This window comes from Mytilus galloprovincialis, chromosome 2 (assembly GCF_965363235.1).
Source record: "Mytilus galloprovincialis chromosome 2, xbMytGall1.hap1.1, whole genome shotgun sequence".
NCBI classification, from domain to species: Eukaryota; Metazoa; Mollusca; class Bivalvia; order Mytilida; family Mytilidae; genus Mytilus; species Mytilus galloprovincialis.
In genome coordinates, this window is record NC_134839.1 from 73,144,206 (window position 1) to 73,167,422 (window position 23,217).

General features: G+C 32.6%; 1 protein-coding gene across 1 annotated transcript; it reads right to left on the reverse strand.

Moving 5' to 3' along the window:
* Window positions 1–8,484: 8,484 nt before the first annotated feature.
* Window positions 8,485–22,523, reverse strand: LOC143064348 (uncharacterized). The gene is made up of 8 exons (XM_076237110.1): window positions 22,290–22,523; window positions 19,885–20,058; window positions 18,915–19,024; window positions 17,558–17,684; window positions 11,072–11,176; window positions 10,475–10,597; window positions 9,636–9,711; window positions 8,485–9,038 (listed from the first exon to the last, which is right to left on the reverse strand). Exons 1-8 carry the CDS (start codon window positions 22,327–22,329, stop codon window positions 8,516–8,518), a joined length of 1,278 nt encoding a protein of 425 aa, XP_076093225.1. The 5' UTR covers window positions 22,330–22,523; the 3' UTR covers window positions 8,485–8,515.
* Between the last annotated feature and the right edge of the window lie 694 nt (window positions 22,524–23,217).

Here is a 23,217-nt window from a genome sequence, read left to right on the forward strand (position 1 = left end):
CAGTGACGCTCGAATCCAAAAATGTTAAAAAGGCCAAATAAAGTAAGAAGTTGAAGAGCATTGAGGACCAAACTTTCCTTTAAGTGTTGCCAAATGCAACTAAGGTAATGTATTCCTGAGGTAAAAAAGTCATAGTATTTCAAACATCCAACGTTTTGTTAACAGATAATCTATTATAATTACGAACATATCAATGATAACTCAAGTCAACACAGAATTACTGACTACTGGGCTGGTGATACTCTCGGGGAATGAAAACTCCACCAGCAGTGGCATCGACCCAGTGGTTGTAAATAGACTCATCATAGATACCAGGATTGAAAATTTTATATGAATAAAGTAAGGTTCTGTACATGGACAAACAATTGAGAACGAAGAAATAAAATGAACTTAAACTGTTTGCATACACATTCTTTGTATACTATCAGGTCAGTTTATTTCACGTTTTTACCATTCATTTGTCTTGTATTTGTCTTGGGTCTAAGCCCCATATTTGACAATTAAGCTTCTGTAAAAATCAGTCGTTATAATGTATGATTTTAAAATAGTTACAATCGTAAACCTTTCATTCTGAAACAAAAATGGTACAATTCAAACATTAAATATCACACGTTTTTGATTATCAGATAGGGAGATAATAATGATATGTAACTTGGATGGAGAGTTGTCTCAGTGACACTCATATATGAGTTTATTTGCAACCACTGGGTCGATGACACTGCTGGTGGAGATTTATTTCCCCGAGGGTATCACCAGCCCAGTAGTCAGCACTTCTGTGTTGACTTTAGTTATCATCGATATGTTCATAATTATAAATTAACTGTTAACAAAACTTTGAATTTTTGAAAAAAACTAAGGCTTTTCAGGAAAAGATTACCTTAGCTGTATTTGGTAAAACTTTTAGGAATTTTTGGTCCTCAATGCTCTTCAACTTCTTACTTTATTTGGCCTTTTAAACATTTTTGGATTCGATCGTCATCATGTAGACGAAACACGCGTCTGGCGTAAATATAAAATTTTGATCCTGGTATCTATGATGATTTTAGTTTAATCACATCTTATATCTATATCTTCTTATGAATAGTAAAGAACCTGTTAGTAAATTTTATTACACATATAAGATACAAACACCAAGGAAAATATAACCAATGAAAGAATAAAACAAATATATCGATAAAAGCTGTCCAACCAATGCGTTAGTATTTTAGAATACACCAATTATGATAATGTTTGATTCATTTTTAGGATCATTACACTCCATAGTTAATGCCGAATGCCCTCTTGGATGGTTTCATTATGATGGTCCCTGCCTTCTTTTCAGCACAAATACTATGAACTGGTACAATGCAAATGTAAATCGTATGAACATATGAAAATATACCTTAATGAAAATACCAAAAATGTATTTTTTTACGAAGATACCATTACTAGACAGTTCAAACACATTGGTCACAATAGTTTACAATGCAATATTTACAACAAACCTTCCTTAAGTTCACAAATTTTGACATTATGAACAAACTAAGGATCCGACTCTATTAGGCAATGTTGTTCACGCATCGTTGTCAATATAATAGAACTTGATGCGACTGACATAGAAGTGAGAGGTTTAGCTAGCTATAAAACAAGGTTCAATTAACCATTTTTTGCATAAGAAAATGTCTGTACCAAGTCAGGAATGTGAAAGTTGTTATCCATTCGTTTGATGTGTATGAGCTTTTGATTTTGCCATTTGATTAGGGACTTTCCGTTTTGAATTTTCCTCAGAGTTCAGTATTTTTGTGGTTTTACTTTTGACTTCAATAGAGTTGGCTATTGCTTGGGTCTTATTTGTTCATAAAGCTCTTCAACTGTACCGTTTCTTTTACATTATTGGCTTTCAAATATTTGGCTAATGGCGTTCCTGGTGAAAGTAAATAAAAAATCGCTTTTGACGCATTACATTTATAACGTTTTGTTTTCCTATTTTATCCATATAATTGTATACTTAAGTTTTAATTATCTTTGAAAGGTAAAACATATAATACATTACATTTGTGATTAATATCCACACCTTATTATTGTACGACTTATATTATGCATACAGGGGTGGTGTCGAGCACATAATGCTAGACTTGTTGAAGTGGCTTCGGTGGGATTGATGGCATACTTACGTCAGACAGCAAAATCTTGTGGTCATGGTATAGTATTTATACTTTACAATTACATTTGTCTTGAAAAAATGTATGTGATCGGTAAATATAAGGGAAACATTTAGTGAATTAAATTTAGACAATCGTGTAATACAGTTGTGTAACAGTCATTCATGCATGAGAACAAACTATAAAAACAATTAAAATTATGGTGGCCGGTTAAGGCAATTTCGTGTTTTTGCCTTTCATATTCTATAGGACGAAGACGAAAACGCGAAAAGGCGAAATATTTTTTCTTTCTGTTTTCGCTTTTTTGACTTCGCGTTTTCGCGATTTTGTGATTTCGCGAACAGTCGAAAACTATTTCGCTTTTTCGCCTTTTCGACTTTACGATATCGCTTTTCGCGTTTTCGCCCTATAGAATATGAAAGGCGAAAACTTGAAATGGCCTTAACCGGCCACCATATATAATACTTATTCAAAAGCATGTATCAGATTTTTAAAACGAAAACACACAAAGACACGGAGTACAGATCTGATAGAACACGCATGGAACAGAAACCTTGTTCAAAGCTAAAAAAAAACAAACTAATAAAATATCACTTGTCTAAGGTAGAAATATCAATCAGTACACACCAAACATCCTATGGATTCAGTGTATATACGTAATTGGTAGTCAGAGATAGAAAACAAACTGTGTATGTCTATATATTGACTGAAATATATATACCAGAAAAAAATAAGTGATAAGGCTACGCTTTATAACATTATATCAAGTCACATACTAGTATTTAGAATATTGAATATGAAATCCAATGATAAAAATTTAAACATATGAGAAATGATCACTAATAACTTTCAAATAAGATGATAAAGAGATGTCAAAATTTATAAAAATCTTGTTTTAATTATCTTGAATATAAAACTATACTATTTAATATACTGATGACAACAAAATGTAAACTAGAGGCTCTAAAGAGCCTGTGTCGCTCACCTTGGTCTATGTGAAATTAAACAATGGACACAGATGGATTCATGACAAAATTGTGTTTTGGTGATGGTGATGTGTTTGTAGATCTTACTTTACTAAACATTCTTGCTGGTTACAATTATCTCTATCTATAACAGTACTTTCTGTGGAAAATGTTATTGAAAATCTTCAAATTTTAAGAAAATTGTTAAAAATTGACTATGAAGGGCAATAACTCCTTAGGGGGTCAATTGACTATTTTGGTCATTCTGACTTATTTTTAGTTCTTAATTTGCTGTACATTGTTGCTGTTTACAGTTTATCTCTATCTATAATAATATTCAAGATAATAACAAAAAAACAGTAAAATTTCCTCAAAATTACCAATTCAGGGGCAGCAACCTAACAACCAATTATCCGATTCATCTGAAAATTCCAGGGCAGATAGATCGTGACCTGATCAACAATTTTACTTCCTGTCAGATTTGCTCTAAATGCTTTGGTTTTTGAGTTATAAGCCAAAAACTGCATTTTACCCCTATGTTCTATTTTTAGCCAGGCAGCCATCTTGTTTGGTTGGCCGGGTCACCGGACATATTTTTTAAACTAGATACCCCAATGATGATTGTGGCTAAGTTTGGTTGAATTTGGCCCAGTAGTTTCAGGGGAGAAGATTTTTGTAAAAGTTAACGCCGGACGACGGACGCAGGACGACGACGGACGCCGGACGCCGGACGCCAAGTGATGGGAAAAGCTCACTTGGCCCTTCGGGCCAGGTGAGCTAAAAATGGGAATGGTAAATCTATCCCCCAAAAAAGCCAACTAACTGAAAATAAAAAGAAGATTTGTTTTTAACTTATTATCAGTCTTTAACACTTAAAGTATAACAATGAGGTAGCCATAATGAAAAATTATTTATAACTATGAAATAGCACGTCTGAATAAATTAGTTTTCATGTTTTACTTGAAACCGCTCATGTATAACACTATAATTCAACAATTATGTTAACTTTGCTTTGTAAATCACTTGTCAAATCATTCCACAGAACGTCGGCTGCTTTGTCGAAACTTCCTTCCACATACGTTTTAGGTCTAACATTTGAACGCGGTATAATATCTGAATGATGGTAGCGGGGAGTCTATACAGCAATTCGTTTCATAGTTCGAACGAGATACATATATTTTGGAGAAGACGTTACTAAGTTGAAAATCCATTTGTCTCTTTTTGGAACAATAAAATATGTTTAAACTATATATTTAAATCCAATATTCGCTAGGCAGATTCTGTATTAATCGATCAGGATGAACGGCAGGAATGTTGATTCAATAAGAAAAACACGATATATTGGATAGGGGAAAATATTTTGCTCTGCAACATGTTACATACGGACCCCTCTTAGAATTGTTATAATGATAGAAATATTACTGATCATTTGATAAATATTGCATGATAACAAAAATGAAGCCATGTCCGTACAAAAAGTTTAGATTAGTACTCGGTTGGACCAAACAGTCTATCGATTTCTGATGATTTTGTCGTGCATATAAACAAAATATGTTGAAATATATTGAAATGAATTTTGCGATATGTTGAATGGATTATCATTGGTTGAATGAATAATTATTGATTATTTAGATTATTGGTTAGGAGGAAGTGATGAAGTGGTCGAAGGGTTATGGCAATGGTCAAGTACTGGGAAAAAAATCACGGTGTCCGATTGGGACCCTGGGCAACCGGATAATTTAAAAAACGGTCAAAATTGCCTCCGTATCTGGAACCAAGGAAATTATCACTCGGATGACGGATCTTGTGACCATCTATTTCGTTATATATGTGAAGCAGAGTATGTTATGTACATTCAAAAGTGTTTATTTATTTTTTAGCTGTTGACGGTCGATTATCAATATGTTCATATTTGACTTCTCTTCACAATCTTCTACAATTTGTCTATAAACAGAAATTTACCCTTTTAATAAAATGGTCTTTCGATATCAATACAGATAAACCTTGATGAAATCGTACCTGTATTAGTCCTTTAAAATAACATTTAAGCAACTAAACTAGGAAATATTAACTTAAAAAATATTCAAAAGAAATGCATATTTGTATGTTCTTTATATAATGCTCGATCGATTCGCAATTCAGTATAGATCATAACATTTTTTTTTTTAAACCACTGCCTTGTACAGTGTTTTTGCATGTACAGATAGTGATTTAAATGCACGTTAGATATCACTCCCAGTCTGTATTAGTTTGATAAAAAAAGTGCCACTTCTTCTTTTAAAAAAAACGTCAAAACAAATTTGTAAGGAGAGCCAATGTATACCAACACATCATTTTTAATGAATAATCCGAATAAATTCCGGTTACACTAAATCATTAATCAGACGAGGTTGATTCAATATTTACCATGTTCAAGTTGATAAAATATTCGGGCTAATTAGAAGAGTTCACAAACCTTGAAACGAATTTGTATATAATTCTTCAAATTCCAGTATACATTTTATGAATATAATATTGTACATCTGTAACATGCCATCAAACACACAGATTATCGGCTTGAAAAGTAACCTAACAATTCATGGTTTGAAACATATATATATCGAGTTTATTTAAAATGAATAATTTGTTTCCAATATTTCTGTTCTCTTTTTGCATATTTCAAATAGAATTAGATGTAAATTCATAATTACAGATTTATCCTCTGATTGAATTAGCGGCAAACAAATTATTATTAAGACATATTTAGCAAATGATTAATTCATTTTTTAAAAGCTATATGTGCTTTTGGGGCTACTGTCTTAATAAATTTGCAACTACACCGATCAGTCTTAATTTTATTCTGTAATCGTCAACGGTAAATTACGAATTTGAAATATAGGTCTGAACTAGCGTGTCCATTTTCGCTCGACGCTCGGTAACTCTATCTACTATCAGGGGCGGATTTAGGCGGGGGCGTGGCGGGCGTGCGCCCCCCTTAAAATTTGCAAAGCATGGGTTGACTTCAACATATTTAATTATCAGAAGAGACCATTCAATCTTTTTTAACATTCAAAGTATATAAAACAGTCAGTTTAACAGAATTAACGTGATTACTAATCAAATGACCTACGCTTTTTTAAAGTTCTATAAATAACTTCAAAGGAAGGTGTCAAACGCGGAGCTGCGTTTGATGACAAATATAATAGGTTTTTAGCAGTTAAAGTAAAAACATGTTACATTGTATTTGCGGTTTTTATAATAAATTTGTTTGATAATCGAAGTTCCAAAACATCCCTTACTCACTTTCACAATTTCATCATGACACGGTCAAGAAAACAGTGAGATTCTTTTATAATATCCGTAATGAAAGATAGAAATACTGTTTCAAGCGAAAGGTTAGTTTATTAATTTGTTTCTCTGTGTCTATATGTATTATTTATTTCTCACTTGCAACCTAAATATTTAGCCGAATTCTGTACCGTATTACTGTATGCTTGGGATCCCAAGAAAATAAATATAACTGCGTAAATGCATCTCATTCTGATTTTAGTTGTTTGTGGCGAACACAGTGAAGTCTGGCACGACCTCCGAAAATCAAAAATGTAAAAAACAGATAGTATGAAAGGACAATTAAAAATCGCTGATAAAAGTAGAAATTTTCGTTTGAAAAATATATTGGTCAGGTGAGCAATTGTGATCTGTCTCGTCTCACATTCCGTCCGTCTGTCCGACCGTCTATCTGTAGATTGTTGTCAGGTGTGGATTAAGGCAGTTTCAGCTTGAAACTTTAATTTCTCGCTAATTTTACCACATAATAGTTCGAGTTATCTACATTTCACCCCTTTAGAAGAATATTTCAATAGTTTTACCTAAAGAAACCTCAAAAAAATTTTCGCCTCGCTCCGCTCGGCGAAAATAAAACTTTGCGCCCCCCCTAACTGGAAATCCTGGATCCGCCCCTGACTAGGGTCAACACTCGTCTATACAATCCACTAAGCTCAACTCGATATCAATCTTAATTGCACCAATTTCCGAATTCCCAAATTTAACTTATAAATTATGTTCTAAAACATTTTTTTTCAGATTCCCTGTAGGACCCGTTGGATGAAAATCTCCGAACATTTGATCATCATAATAGTTTTCAAATATAATCATGATATAAAAAAAAATAGTATTTAAGAAATTGTTATTTTCTTCTACATGATTGGTAGTTATAGGCCATTGTCAATTTTAGGGTGCGATAATAGATCATATAAAAGCCCCACCCATGTTAAGTCTGTTAATTTCCCGACCGTGCAAGGACTGTATAGCCAGTCAAGGTCGTTAAAAACTTCCATTTGCCTGTAAAACAGTTGTGCTTTGTTACAGATTATCATACATTTGTATTTGTGAATCGATAATTGATTTATACATGATACATCGGGGTGATTGTCTTCTCGTTTGATTTTTTTTAATTCTATTTGACGATTTTCGTTCTTAATTTTTGGCTGTTTTTTTCGTCCGTTGCGAGAACTTGAAATTTGTTTCTAATTCTAGAAATGGGCGTATAAGTAACCTTTTCCTTATATCTCAATTATTTTCTAAAATGTGATATAGTATGCGAATGTTTTTTTAATGACCAGATAACGATAGAGAACGATGGTTGGTCCTCTTTTCAGAATTTAAAATATGTTAAATAACTTGCGATTGGCCTGGAATTATGTTGAGGTACCCTGTAATAACATGGCCGTGGGGTTTATATCTACACGTCGAAACTTCTCAGTTTTATGTTGAAAAAAATAATGTTCGATACTCACGTCTGATATAACTGACGTAGTCGTATAATAATTTTACTGGTTGTTTCAAAGTATATGTATACGAAATAATGAGTGGTTGTGTGTTAAATGTATTAAGATAGGAGAGGGGTTTATATGTTTGAACTGTAGAATAATTGAAAAGCTAGGAAACTGGTGAAACAGCACAATAATAGAAACAAATATATGTAAAAGATAATCATTAAAAAAAGTTTTGTAGGGATGCAATGTTAACATTTCTTAAAACATTTACGTGTTTTCCTATCATAACTTTTCCTGCAATTCTAAGTTTAAGCGTTCCCTATTAAAATATTCCCAGAAGCATGTGTTGTACAAACACGAAAGCGTTGCACCATATATATTATATATTACTTGTTCATATAATAAGCACTTTAATCCCAAAATTCATCAGAAATTATGTAAATGCACAAATTAAAAAAGGATACAATATGTGACATATAAAATGAAATGAAAATTACAAATGTGTTAAAAAAACTAAAAAGTATCTGCAAATTGATAGCACTTTACGTATTTATGTGTTCATCACTGAAAATGGAAAAGTAGAGCGACATAATGTGTCAGGTGAATATTCAATTCTTTTCAATATAAAATTTTACTATTTATTTACAGAAACTATTTAATACAAGTCGTCATCTAAAGACCCGTGCCTTTTTTGGTTGTTTCGAAACATCTTATTCTGCGATAAATCATTTTGAACGTGTTGATTGGTATTATTGGTCATGCTATTGGTACGGTTTGTTTCTCCAGGTTTACGCAGTCCTACATAGGAACCATCTACATTTCCGTTCTGAAACCTTCGAGCATGTCGGAAATTATGATTTTCCTCCACGTTATTATTTGAATTTGATGGCTGATAAACTTCATCATAAGCTGGTTCCGGGACATGATTATCACTGTTGCTTGACTTCCGGTTGTCCTTATTGTTCTTGTGAACAGCCGTATAGACAGGTTCTCTAGAAGGTTGTCTGTCAAGATCGACACCATCGCCTCCAAAAGCCACAATTGGTACAGGGTCACGAATCCCCAAGTCAACATTGTGGTAACCCGGTTGTTCTCTGAAACCGTTTATAAAGTCGTCATTGTTATCATGGTGTGTCATGTGAATTTGGAGTCTATCTTCTTTTTGTCGTCTTTTCTTCCTTGAAGTACAACAAAGTGTATTTATATTAAAAACTTAATATTCTGCAATGTGCACGTAATTTGATTTACCTAAAAAGTTAATTTTGTGTTTCATTTTTCATCCAAAACCAAAGCTGTAACGAAAATAAATGTCATTTGTTTGTTTGGTTGTGTGGTTTTTTTTTATTGGTAGATGTAGTTTAGTTGTGTCATTGGCGTATTTTGCTACAGCTCCTTTTGTTCATGATATACTGTTACATGTATCATGGCTATTAGATACTATAATGTATAATCATGATTTAAATCGAAGGGAATGAGGATGTGCGGCGATCATTTAGCAACGAAACAACAAATTCATCAGAACAGCAAACAATACACTTTCCTACGAATAAGAAATTGTATTTGTCCTTAATTCGTGCATATATAGCTCATTAAGCATTAGATATTGTAAATAATGAGCAACATTAAAGATTGAAGCTTTCTCTTGTCAAAAGGCTTACATATTACTTAATAAACATTGATCCTGTAACCTTGCTCGGGTTATCTTGTTCGTAATTATATGCACACAATGTTTATAACGTCTGTAATCTACTCTTGTTATATTACACAATGCTTACCTTAACTTATAGAACACAACAGCGAGGACAATTACAATGGCCAGAAATATGCATAACATTATAGCTATGATAACACCTGAAAAATATCTTACTTCATGTACAACAATATACTATGATATTAAATCATTCTGTACATATTTGACATATTACAAAATATACTAGCATTTTAAAAATTATATCAAGTCTTAGATGCATGGTTTTTTTATTAGATGTTATTGGCTTTGAACTACAAAAATGTAGCTGTCAGTAACTTTTTGTTGTTCGGATGTATAAGTACCCGAAAACGTCCACTCTGTGTTTTTGTTAGATGTATATTTCTATTTGTATTCATCTGATGAGTTAAGCCTTTTATAGCTGACTATGCAATATGGGCCTTGTTGATTGTTGAAGTCCTTATGGTGACCAATAGCTGTCCTTTGGTCTCTTGTGAAGAGTTGTCTCATTGGCAAGCATACACCATCTTCTTTTTAAAATATAGCAATTCATATCAGCTTCCGCCAAAAAACTTCTAACGTATGTTTTTTTTTCATTTGAATCTAGCTAGTATTAGAAAAATGGCTATAGTCCTTAAAATATTGGTTCATAAAGTGCAAGGAGACTCCTATTTTTAACAAAAGAGGTTTTATATATATAAGAGTAGGCGCAATTGTACTATATATTTTTTGGGCGAAAGTGGTATCAAAACTAATGTCATAACTTGTTCAAGTAGTAAATAGTGTGCAAGCTTCTTTTGTTTTGGCAAAAATGAGACAAACACGTGACTTAACTTAAATAGTTTTTGTTATGTATATAAATCTGGAGTACTGTTCAAAACCATACAATCTAGCAACTGGGCATACCTAGACTTGGACCACTGTTAGCAACTAAACTTTTAGTCTCAATATCTGCTACATTTGAGGAGGAATCGGGTATGTCCGTGGTCATACTGGACCCACTGCATTCTGTTCCCAATGTGTCGCCGACTATAATAAATATATGATATTTTAAACGTATAACAAGTTTACAAATGCGAAAACTTACGTGTAATGTAACAATTGTTTGTAAAGATAAGCCTTCTTTTTCAAGGACAGGTGCTTTATTGTATTGCCCACCCTCTGGTTACATACAAACGCAACTTGCCTTTGTATTGCTGATACAGGAATAGGTGGTACACGGTGAGTTACATAATGTACCTTCTACTTATTTCACTAAGAACTTTTATTCATGTGATCATATTTTTAACTACAGAACTTTAAATTGACATCAACTGGACATTTTTTTTTATTTCAAAGTCATCATTCCAAATGGGCTTTATTTATCATTATTTTTTTTTTATTCATACTAAACTTATATCTCACATACTAAAAAGGACCTACACAAATCAGTTGATAGAATAATGCTATGAACTAATAAAAACTCATAATCAACTTAGTTCTGTAAAAATATATTTGTAAGACCTTGGCAAATGAAGTTCCTTTTAATATTACAATCTCCATTCAGCATTTTAAATGTATTAGCACCAAAGGCAAAGTACTGGCATTCAAACTGTGGTAAAGTAGACACTGAAACAGAAAAAAATCAAAATAGAGCATTATACTAGTACTGTACATATTCATCATGTATAAAACAGTTAAACATCGCCATATTGCGGTTATAACCAACGAGTACGGTTCAAGAGAATATTTTTTCTGTATAATTGATGAATACTTCCGATGGTTGTTTTTTTCTGTATAATTGATGAATACTTCCGATGGTTGTTTTTTCTGTATAATTGATGAATACTTCCGATGGTTATTATTTCTGTATAATTGATGAATACTTCCGATGGTTGTTTTCTCTGTATAATTGATGAACACTTCCGATGGTTGTTTTTTCTGTATAATTGATGAATACTTCCGATGGTTGTTATTTCTGTATAATTGATGAATACTTCCGATGGTTGTTTTTTCTGTATAATTGATGAATACTTCCGATGGTTGTTATTTCTGTAAAATTGATGAATACTTCCGATGGTTGTTTTTTTCTGTATAATAATTGATGAATACTTCCGATGGTTGTTATTTCTGTATAATTGATGAATACTTCCGATGGTTGTTATTTCTGTATAATTGATGAATACTTCCGATGGTTGTTTTTTTCTGTATAATTGATGAATACTTCCGATGGTTGTTATGTCTGTATAATTGATGAATACTTCCGATGGTTGTTATTTCTGTATAATTGATGATTACTTCAGATGGTTTTCTATATAATTGATGAATACTTCCGATGGTTGTTTTTCTGTATAATTGATGAATACTTTCGATGGTTGTTTTTTTCTGTATAATTGATGAATACTTCCGATGAATACTTCCGATGGTTGGTTTTTCTGTATAATTGATGAATACTTCCGATGGTTGTTTTTTCTGTATAATTGATTAATACTTCCGATGAATATTATACTTCCGATGGTTGGTTTTTCTGTATAATTGATGAATACTTCCAATGGTTGTTTTTTCTGTATAATTGATGAATACTTCCGATGAATACTTCCGATGGTTGGTCTTTCTGTATAATTGATGAATACTTCCGATGGTTGGTTTTTCTAATCCTCAGTTTTTATGGACTTCCCCCTTTTAAAATTTACTTTAGAATTCAAAATTTTTGTTGTACTTTATTTATGTCGTTCAAGTTGTCAAAAATAGATCGTATTGAAAGATATTTTCAATTTGTCACAAACAAAATGCATTCACCAGTGTTAGTCACGTTTCGAGTGATAGATAACAAAAGATTATAGTGTGTAAGGGGTCTTGGTGGTCGAGCGGTCAGTCTAAGAGGTCGTACTATTGTAACACTAGCATGTCAACTCTGAGGTTGTGAGTTCGAATCCGGCACGTGACAAGTGCATTTGACTGCAATCTTAGTTCCTACCGAAGGTTAACGTTGGTTTTTCTCTCCGGCTTCCTCCACTAAAAAAACTGACCGCTCAGAAAAAGCACAATAGTGCTCAAAATGGCATTAATCACCAATCGACCAATCAAGTATGTGTGCTTTAAAAGAGTTCACTTAAATAGATAGACAGGTTATATAATTGTACTTTTAAACCCTCTGTCAATATTTGGATGTCAAAAATACCATTAGAATTTTAAAACTTATCCATGCCAAGTAGTATTAAATGTAGATTGTTAAATTCAAAACTATGGAACGCCATGACTGTCTTCTGATGTTGATTGTTTAATATGTTCGGTGCTTTATGCATTATGTTAAAGTAGTATGTATATTATGTTCAGTAGATATCCTATTATGTTCAGTAGTTATTACATTATGTTCAGTAGTTTTTACATTATATTCGGTGCTTTGGTTATTATGTTCAGTAGTTTCATTATTATATGCAGTGGTATTTAAATTATGTTCGGTACTTCTGACGTTATATTCAGTACATTTTTCATTATGTTCAGTACTTTCGACATTATGTTCAGTAGATTCAATATTATTTGCAGTACATTATGTAATATCTTCAGTAGTCCCGCTTTCTTTATATTCAGTACATTATTCATCATGTTCAGTAAAAGCATCTGTATTATATCCGGTTCGTTCAACTTTATGTTCAGTGGTTTTATCATAATGATGATGTAGTAAAAGTCGGGAAGTCAATAACGGAAATTGTCGGAAAAAAACGAAGGCGGATATTTTTGACGGACGTTTTATTCATGAACACCGTTACGTGATTGAATTAAAATGGAAGAAATGGAAGCAGTTTTAAATCGGTGTGGTTTACGTTCCCAAGTTGGCATTTTTCACAAGAAAAAAATAACTCCTGACTCATTTTGTAAGTTGTCGCTACAAGATGTCGCATATTTAGGTAGGATTGACAGGAGAAAAATAATGGAATTAAGAATAGCTTGTGTTCATTTCAGCAGCAATATTTTGAATGAGCAATAACAAGTTTTTCATTCCCAAAGGAGCACTGGAATCCCTGCTTGAAATCGATTTAACTGTTTTAAAAATATTCCCTGTAAACTACCCCCCCCCCCCCCCAACCCCCTTTTTTTGGTGCTCTCTATTTTCAACCCTCGAATTAAGCTTTCCAATCTAATTAAAATTAAAACCTTGCTTTCTAACCAATCTGTCCATGCACCGGACCGGCAACTTTCTTTATTTAATACGAAAATCTAAAGTGCCGTTATACACATGCATGTTGTTTGCTTGGAGTATACGCCCGCAAAGAAAGAAATAGCCTAAGTCAGAAGGCACAAATAAGAAAAAGAAAGTTTTATGGCAAAGGGTGCCGGGGTACATCTCTTTTTTCAAAATATACATGAAATATTTGCCACTGCCCATTTTTGTTCTATGAATTCTAATTCTGAGTTTTCTATCTGTTACATGCCAAGAAATCCGAGCAAAAAATTCCGGTCGACCTCCTACACACCCATTAGTATTTAATTAAAGATTTGATTTCATTCAACAAATTAATTTAGGACCTCCATGTACGTGTCATTTAGAACACAGCTATATACCGAATGGTCAATATTAATCTTCCATGTAATTTGCTCTATGTGATGTTTGCAGAATTTCAACGGAGGTAATTTCTTGGCATGATCAATTGTGTGTTTACCCTCCCCTTTTCTCCTTTGATATAAAGCGATCCAATGAATAACAAAATAAAAAGAGACAATTACGCAAAAGACTTCTATTTTTTTACCGGTTAAAGGTGATGGGTGCTTTGCGGCTCCTCATTTCTTACCCATGAAAACTTAAAATCTTTTGTATTCCCCTTTAAATTTAAGCCAATTAAGAAAAATTATCCCAATTCTACAGTAATCCGAAAAAATTAAAGGCGACAATAAAAATACATGTAAATCTGGTAAGTAATCAAAATGTTTCTGTGTATTTGGTTTTGGTTTGTTCTTGAAAATACCACTTAAGGCCAGTGTCTTGCCTGAATAAGAGAAGCTTGCTAGTGAAGACGTGCCCTTACTCTAAGATCGATTATGAATAATAAGAATTCATGAACCTCAAGAAATCTGACGTACCCATAATTGACAATCCTGACACGAAATTATCAATTAACATTTATCCGTTTCAGATCCGTTCATCATCCATTTTATCCGTTATACGTCCGGTAGAAGTCCGTTTCACATTCGTTCAACATCAATTTTATCCGTTAAACCACAAGCAAATGCCACCAAAGGGCAGTGTCTGGACTGAATTAAAGCTGCTTGATTGTGAAGACGTGCCCTTACTCTAAGATCGATTATGAATATTAAGAATTCATGAATCTTAAGAAAGGCTAATTGGCATTTCAGACGCGAAATTTTCAATTGGCATTTATCCGTTTAAGATCGGTTCATCATCCGTTTAATCCGTTATACGTCCAATAGAAGTCCGTTTCACATTCGTTCAACATCCGTTTTATCCGTTAGACGTCCGTTAGAAGTCCGTTGGTGAATTTATCTGCCAGACTTCAAACGGATGTATAACGGACACGTTACGAATACAAAACGGAAGTGAAACGGACGAGTACCGTACAAAACAGACGCCTACCGGACGTTCAACGGACATTTCATCCAAAGGACGTCAGTTCAAAGTTTTGAACATGCTCAAAATTTTCCACCAGACAGAACGGACGTCGACGGATTAAGGGCATACGATACAGTTTTGATCCTGTATTTACAAGTTGATGAAAATTTGCATATAGGCTATTTTAAACCTGATCAAATCAAATATGTTAAAAAAAATATACCTTCATGTGCTACTTTTTGAGTAAATTGGGGTTCAAATTTCAGATATTTCCTTAAAATACGGATGCGTGGACATATTTTTCCTTTCGATAGAAATACATAACTTTTTTGTTTTAAAAGATAAACACGATCTGTTTTTTGTTAAATTATTTGTAATTTGTGTGTTATATAAATATTGCATAAATTTGTACATTTTATTTTTACAAATAACTCAAATTTATCAAATGATCATGAATGTAGGTAAAAACCGTAATTTTTGGATGTATATTTATCAAATTTTAAAAAATTGCACTATTTACGTTTTCGTGAAAATTGGTACACATAATCTTCTTCCGTAATCAAACCAAATGTCATTTTAAAAAAGGGGGGTCCATGAACTCGTTTTCAAGTTAAATCAGTTTGAATGCTAAAAAATAGCTGAAAAATGCATCTTTTCCCGATAAGTCACCGTTTGACGTCGCGAAAATAACAATTTACGTTAGCAACGTCATTACCTCCCCTGTAACTGTATCGTATGCCCTTAAACGTACGCTAAACTGACATGCAACGGATATGGACGGACGTCTAGCGGACATGAACGGATTGAAAAAAGTTATCCGTTAGGCATTTGTTCGAGCTATCTTGGTCAAAGTATTGCTGCTGAAATGAACACAAGCTATTCTTAATTCCATTATTTTTCTCCTGTCGTTCATACATGTACCTAAATATGCGAAATCTTGTAGCGACAACTTACAAATAAAGTCAGGAGTTATTTTTCCTGGTGAAAAATGCCAACTTGGAAACGTAAACCACACCGATTTAAAACTGGTTCCATTTCTTTCATTTTCATTTTATCATGTAAAGGTGTTCATGAATTAAACGTCCGTCAAAAATATCCGCGTTCGTTTTTTTTTCCGACAATTTCCGTTATTGACTTCCCGACTTTTACTTCATCATCATAATGATACAACCACTTTTACTACATCATCATAATGATACAACCACTGAACATAAAGTTGAACGAACCGAATATAATACAGATGTCTTTACTGAACATATTAATGAAAATTATAATCTACTGAATATAAAGAAAGCGGGACTGCTGAAGGTATTACATGATGTACTGCAAATAATATTGAATCTACTGAACATAATGTCGAAAGTACTGAACATAATGAAAAATGTACTGAATATAACGTCAGAAGTACCGAACATAATTAAAATACCACTGCATATAATAATGAAACTACTGAACATAATAACTAAAGCACCGAATATAATGTAAAAACTACTAAACATAATGTAATAACTACTGAACATAATGTAATAACTACTGAACATAATGTAATAACTACTGAACATAATAGGATATCTACTGAACATAATATACATACTACTGAACATAATGCATAAAGTACCAAACATATTAAACAATCAACATCAGAAGATAGTCATGGCGTTCCATACAAAACATTTCAGCTGATGTGGGTATAAGTAGCACTGACAGACTTGAACTATCCCTTTTCGTTAGTCTGTGTGCGGTGTTGTGGACTTTAGAGGAATTTTGTACTTTAACGATGCCACAAGTCTTATCCAGTTTGTTTCGAAATAAAAACGTTTTTGCATTAAACTAGATAAGCAAACATGTGTGATAGTTTAAGAGTGCAGACCTTTCTACAACCGTTGGATACATATAATGTGTACACTTTTAAAAATTGTGACTTGGATGGAATGTTGTCTCATTGCCACTCTTACCACATCTTCTTATATCTATGTATTCACATTTCATTTCAGTCATTTTCTAAACAAATATGATCAAATTAAAAGTCAATTGGAGATACATTAACTTGTTTTAACACAAAAACATGAATTCAGTAAAACCGGTTTATTGTAATCTCAAACTTCCCTTAAAACTATCGCTCCATCTTAATCAGTAGATATACATCAAAATCACGAATGTCTTACCATTCTTACGTACCATTGAACCAATCGACGTAAATATACATGCATCTTAAGAGTTCATCATCATTTGAAGATTTGTTTTATCCTTTTGTAATCTTAGTGGTTTTCTTTTAGTTGTACCCGTGCTGTACCTAATAAAAGCGCTATAGAACATTTAAAGATCTTTCATCCTATTGACTGTAAGTGAAACTATAGGGTTTGGGACATTGGCATATTTCTTCTTTTATACTTTATGGATTAACTTTTAACATATTAGTACATTGTATTTATCTTATTTAGTACCTTGTCTGTACACAGTCATATGATTGACACCACATTTTTCCTCTGAATTTCCAGGACAATCTACAGCATCACAGTTATCTGCAGGCATGCCATTAACTAGATGATTATAGCAGTAGCACTTGTTTACCTAAAAATAGAAGAAGAAAAAATGTTTTACCGACTTTTCACCAACTTCTGTATTTGGTGAATTGGTATAAGAAGCTGTTTAAGTGCCAACGAGACAACTCACTATCCACGTCACAATTTGTAAAAGAAAACCATTTATATAAAGGTCTAAGTACGGTCTTCATCACGAGCCTTAATTCAGACCGAGCAGCATGCTATTATAAATAGCCCCTAAATGACTACACGTGTAAAACCATTCAAACAGGGAAACAAACGGTAATCAATATAAAAAACGAGAAACACTTATGAACCACATCAACAAACGACAACTACTGAATATCAGGTTCCTGACTTAGAATGGTTTGAGAATTAAGTTTTTATTTGCATCAAATTCAGATGTAGTAAATCTACTTAAGAAATACAGACAATAAGCAAGATATCTAACAAAATTTCTAATGCACAAAGTGTTTGCTCGAATATGTTGTTGAAATCGTCATAGATCATTAAATAATAAGTCAGTCATCTAACAGCGAGAAATGAGCGTTGCCTTTGAAAAATAATAAAACTTTTTAATGTATTCGCGTTATTTGAAGATAGATATGAAATAACACATTCTGCAAATTTTTTAATAAACTTTAAAATAAAAGGAAAATTTATTAAAGTGAACATTCAAATGATATTCCCCATATAAACCTGATGCAAAGTACTAGTAATTAAATTAGGTAACTACTCTTGGCTGTTTCTTCATAATTATATTACTGTCAATTTAAGAGAAATGCGAACGATACATGTACCAGAGGGACATTCAAACTCACAAATCCAATAAAAAAACCGATAACGCCATTCCAAAAAAAAAAAAGAAAAAGACAAACAGACAAATAATAGCACACAAGACACAACATAGAAAACTAAAGACTTAAGCATCACTAACCCCGCCAAAACTGGGGGTGATCATAGGTGCTCCGGAAGGATTATCAGATCATTTTCCACACGTGAAACCCGTCGTGTTGCTCATGTTACATGTATTACAAACCCGGTAAATAGTCTAATAGAGTAGGTCATATTCGTGAAAAGGGAAGGGGATTGTTGTTACGACATAAGGAACATATTTGATATAAAATGATGCAATTTTATACTTTTTTGCGATGTATACGTGCAGTCTATTCGTTTGTACTTATTTGGTATAGTCAAAATTCCTTGAAACATCAAGAATCAAAGCTTCTTTTACAAAGTGCAATCTATAGATAGATACCTGAACACCAATGAAGTCAAACGACTTATCTGAACAGAATGAAACACAGTTTGCTAAATGGTTGTTTGTCATTACTGTTTCCTTTGCTGCTGCTTTCACAAGAAAACAACCTGTAATATAAACAAGTATTCATGAAAACATACTGTCCTATAAACAATCAATCAACAAAACCATCTACAATCAACAAAACGACACAAATAAAATTGAGAAAGGAAATGGGGAATGTGTCAAAGCGACAACAACCCGACCATAGAGCAGACAACAGCCGAAGGCCACCAATGGGTCTTCAATGTAGCGAGAATTCCCGCACCCGTAGGTGTCCTTCAGCTGGTCCCTAAAATATGTATACTAGTACAGTGATAATGGACGTCATACTAAACTCCGAATTATACACAAGAAACTAAAATTAAAAATCATACAAGACGAACAAAGGCCAGATCGAGGCTCCTGACTTGGGACAGGCGCAAAATTGCGGCGGGGTTAAACAAGCATGAAACCGTTCAAAATCTTTAGTCTAAAGATTACAATTAAAGTTAATCATAAGATGATATATTATCGTTTTGAAAAATATTTCGGCACAACAATAGATCTTGGTTGGTGTCAAATCTTTTTTTCAAAAATGAAACAATACAATCTGAAAATTTCTATAATCATCTTCCAACAAATCTTAATTGTCAGGGTAACTAGGAATGCTATATATATGCATGGTGAAACTTAAGTAATATTACCAATTCAAAATTTAACTTAAGAATCTTCGAGGTACTTCTTGATTTCAAAAGTAGATGTGGTTACTATTTTAAATATTAATAAGTCGTAAATACGATAAAGCTTTAGTACTAAACTTTAAAATTTCGAAATATAACTGCATATTCAGAATCTCTAGCTTTCATAAGTAGTTGTACAGTTGTGAAGTTATTTTATGATAAGTTATTAGTAATATATATTGTCAAAACAGAAAAATTCTACCTACCATAGTTTTGAGACCATGGTTTATTAGTCAGGACTTCAGTGACAGAACAGAATCTAGCAGCATTTATAAATTCAGTGCCATAACTAAGCAGGACTCCACTTATACTTTCACAGTACAATTCTGCATCGTTTTTAGTTTCTTTTAGGTGGAATACTTTGATTGTACCAAACGTTCCTGGGAAAAAATCATATATACCCTTATTCAAATATGAAAAAAAACAGAGATTATTTTAGGGTTTATGTAAATGAGTCAGCAACATACCGACACAACCGATCAAGAGACATCTATAAGTCAGCACAGTCTCCAACCATAGAAAGGTTTTACACATTATATCAAGCTGCAAATCATCTTAAATTGATATAGAATTCAAAGAGAAACTATCAAAGATCGGTAATCAACTCAAAATACTCAAATGAATCCAGGATTGGTAGGAAACCAGCTTGAAATAACAAGTTAACAAAAGTTGTTTAGGGCATTATAAGACATGTAACTCTGAGGTCCCGTACTTGGTATCGGTTCATTACTGTAACAATGTTAGATAGTTTTATTAGAACCCAACCATCCACCTTTTAAAATCAATATTTACACTGTCATATGACTGTTTACCATTAACAGTAATGTTATCTCAAACTCATGGATGACCTTCAATTGAACTATTAAATTGTTATTTGACTGTTCACATAAATGTTGTGAAAAATATTAATATTGAATATAATTAAGTAGAAATATTAAAATAAGGTAACAATGAAATGTTCGTGTATTTTCATGCATTGTTTTTAAGCTATATCTAAATATACTGATTTAAAACATAGATATATTTCTACTATATACATGGATATATTCCTGTGGGCATCTTTTATTAACAGATGTTTAATTTTATGAGCAGAATATGATTATAGACGTATGGTAAGAACAGCAAAATATTTCTCATGATTAAAACTGCCTTGAAGGCTCTACAATATTTGTGTTTATTCTCTGGCTATACTGGTGTCATGCATTCATTTGACCATGTTGTTGATATAAAGTCTGAACTGCAAACTAACAAACCCTCTGCATAAGAATTTTCCTAACAAACATATCATATTTGCAATACAGAGAAACATGCTTTACATATATGATTAATCTCCAGTTTAACAACAACAAAAACCAGCTAAAACTATCTCAAATGTACAAAGTAAACAATATTTCATCGTCATGTATTATTTAATTTCTCTATAAAACGGTAAATATCATGGTTTCTCGTTGTTCATTCAGTTTTTCATGGTTATTTGCATCATCATCATCATTTGGTCTCTCTCTATTTAGTTGATAGTTGTCTCAATACCTGTTATAGCACATCTGCTTATTTTTTTGTACTGTTAAGTCCGATACCTATATATTATGTTTACTAATCATGTCGCTTTTCAGACGTCTGTTATATGTGCAAGTGTATTTAGTATTGCTTTGAAGATTATGCAATTGAGTTACAACAAAAGAACAGGATAACATTAATTTTGCTTGCTTTGCCTTAAGAGTCTCCGGATAAGAGGACCTTTTCATTAGTGTTTTTCAAAGACTTTTTCTTTATAAAAACGATACAAATTAGCAAAGCTATATACCTTATTACACTAATATATATGTTCATCTATATCATGTTTATGTACGCAAAATGAATATACATAAATGTATAAGTACCCGGCCACTTCCACTTGGTATTTTTTCCATCTGATGATTTAAGCCTTTCTCAACTGGTTTTTATAGTTCGTTAGTATGTTGTACTGTTATACATTGTACCAGGTTAGGGAGGTTGGGGTTCCGCTAACATGTTTAAACCCGCCACATTATTTATGTATGTGCCTGTCCAAAATCAGGAGCCTGTAATTCAGTGGTTATCGCTTGTTTATGTGTTACATATTTGTTTTTCGTTAATTTTTTTTACATAAATAAGGCCGTTAGTTTTCTCGTTTGAATTGTTTTACATTGTCTTATCGGGGCCTTTTCATAGCTGACTATGCGGTATGGGCTTTGCTCATTGTTAAAGGCCGTACGGTGACCTAAAGATGTTAATTGAGGTGTCAATTTGGTCTCTTGTGGAGAGTTGTCGCTTTGGAAAACATACCACATATTCTTTTTTATATTTACATTGTGTAACAAGGCTTTTTAATAGAGTTTCTGTATAATGATGACATCATAGACATATGATGATGATATATGTAGCCCCATAATTATGTTTTAATAAATGGCAAATATTTTAGAAACCACACTACTTAGTGTAAATAACGATGTTATATATACATACATGTATAATTAATAAAATATTTTTTTATCCTTTGTTACCTCCTGGTTTGAACGTTTAAAAATTATGGTTACTATGCACGATTGGATCTTTAAAAGATATATATTCAATATAAAGCGAATTAACTTACCCCTTGTAAGACAGCATAATAATATCACAATTTTCAACATAGTTTCTGTTCTAACGTCAGAAACTTTTTCAAAAGAACACACACTTTGAGATAATCATAATAAAACCACAACAATACGATTTTAGGAGAGATGAAAACGGTTACATTTTTCGTTAGGTTATAAAATAAATGAATGCAAAAATCAGTGATGATTGTCTTGAGGCAATTCCGTATAAAACGTTGTGTTATTCACGAACTACTCCTTTCTAACGAAATGGCTGATAAAATCAGATATTATATGAAGTTACTTTAAATTTATTTATTTTTGATGAATATTGTCCGTGACTGTTGGCAAGATGACATATGTACATTAAAACCGCAAATCAAGCTATATATGATACATTTTTAAAAATGTGTTTTTTAACAAGTTAAATGTGAATGAACAGGTATAATTATGTGTTATGATATTTGAATTTCCCGAAAGTGTATAAAAATTCAAAATTCACAAAGAAAATAATGGGGACCCCACTCATTTCCGAGAAAATGTGTGATTCAAAGTGTAGCAATTGTGTCTCAGGGTAAAAAAGAATGACCAGTCTTTGGCTACTTGTTATTTAGCATACAACATTTTTGGTAAAAGATCACTGTCAGGACAACCAACAAATTCAAGATATAGCGGCGGGTAGACCCTCTAGATTGTGCTCAGTTAAAACGAGTGTCTCTACAGTAAAAGAAAAAATAATATTGGTTGATGTACTTATCTTGTGTGCATTTTGAAATAATAATACAATTTCTTTTGGTGTAGGTTGTATTTAAGCTTCTGCCATCCGTTGGTGTCCGTCCGTCCGTCCGTCCGTAGTAAACTTTTTCAAAATGTATTCTACTATTCTATTGTAAATATAACGGAATTTGATTAGACTGTCGTACAAAGTAAGAGGTTTAATTCACC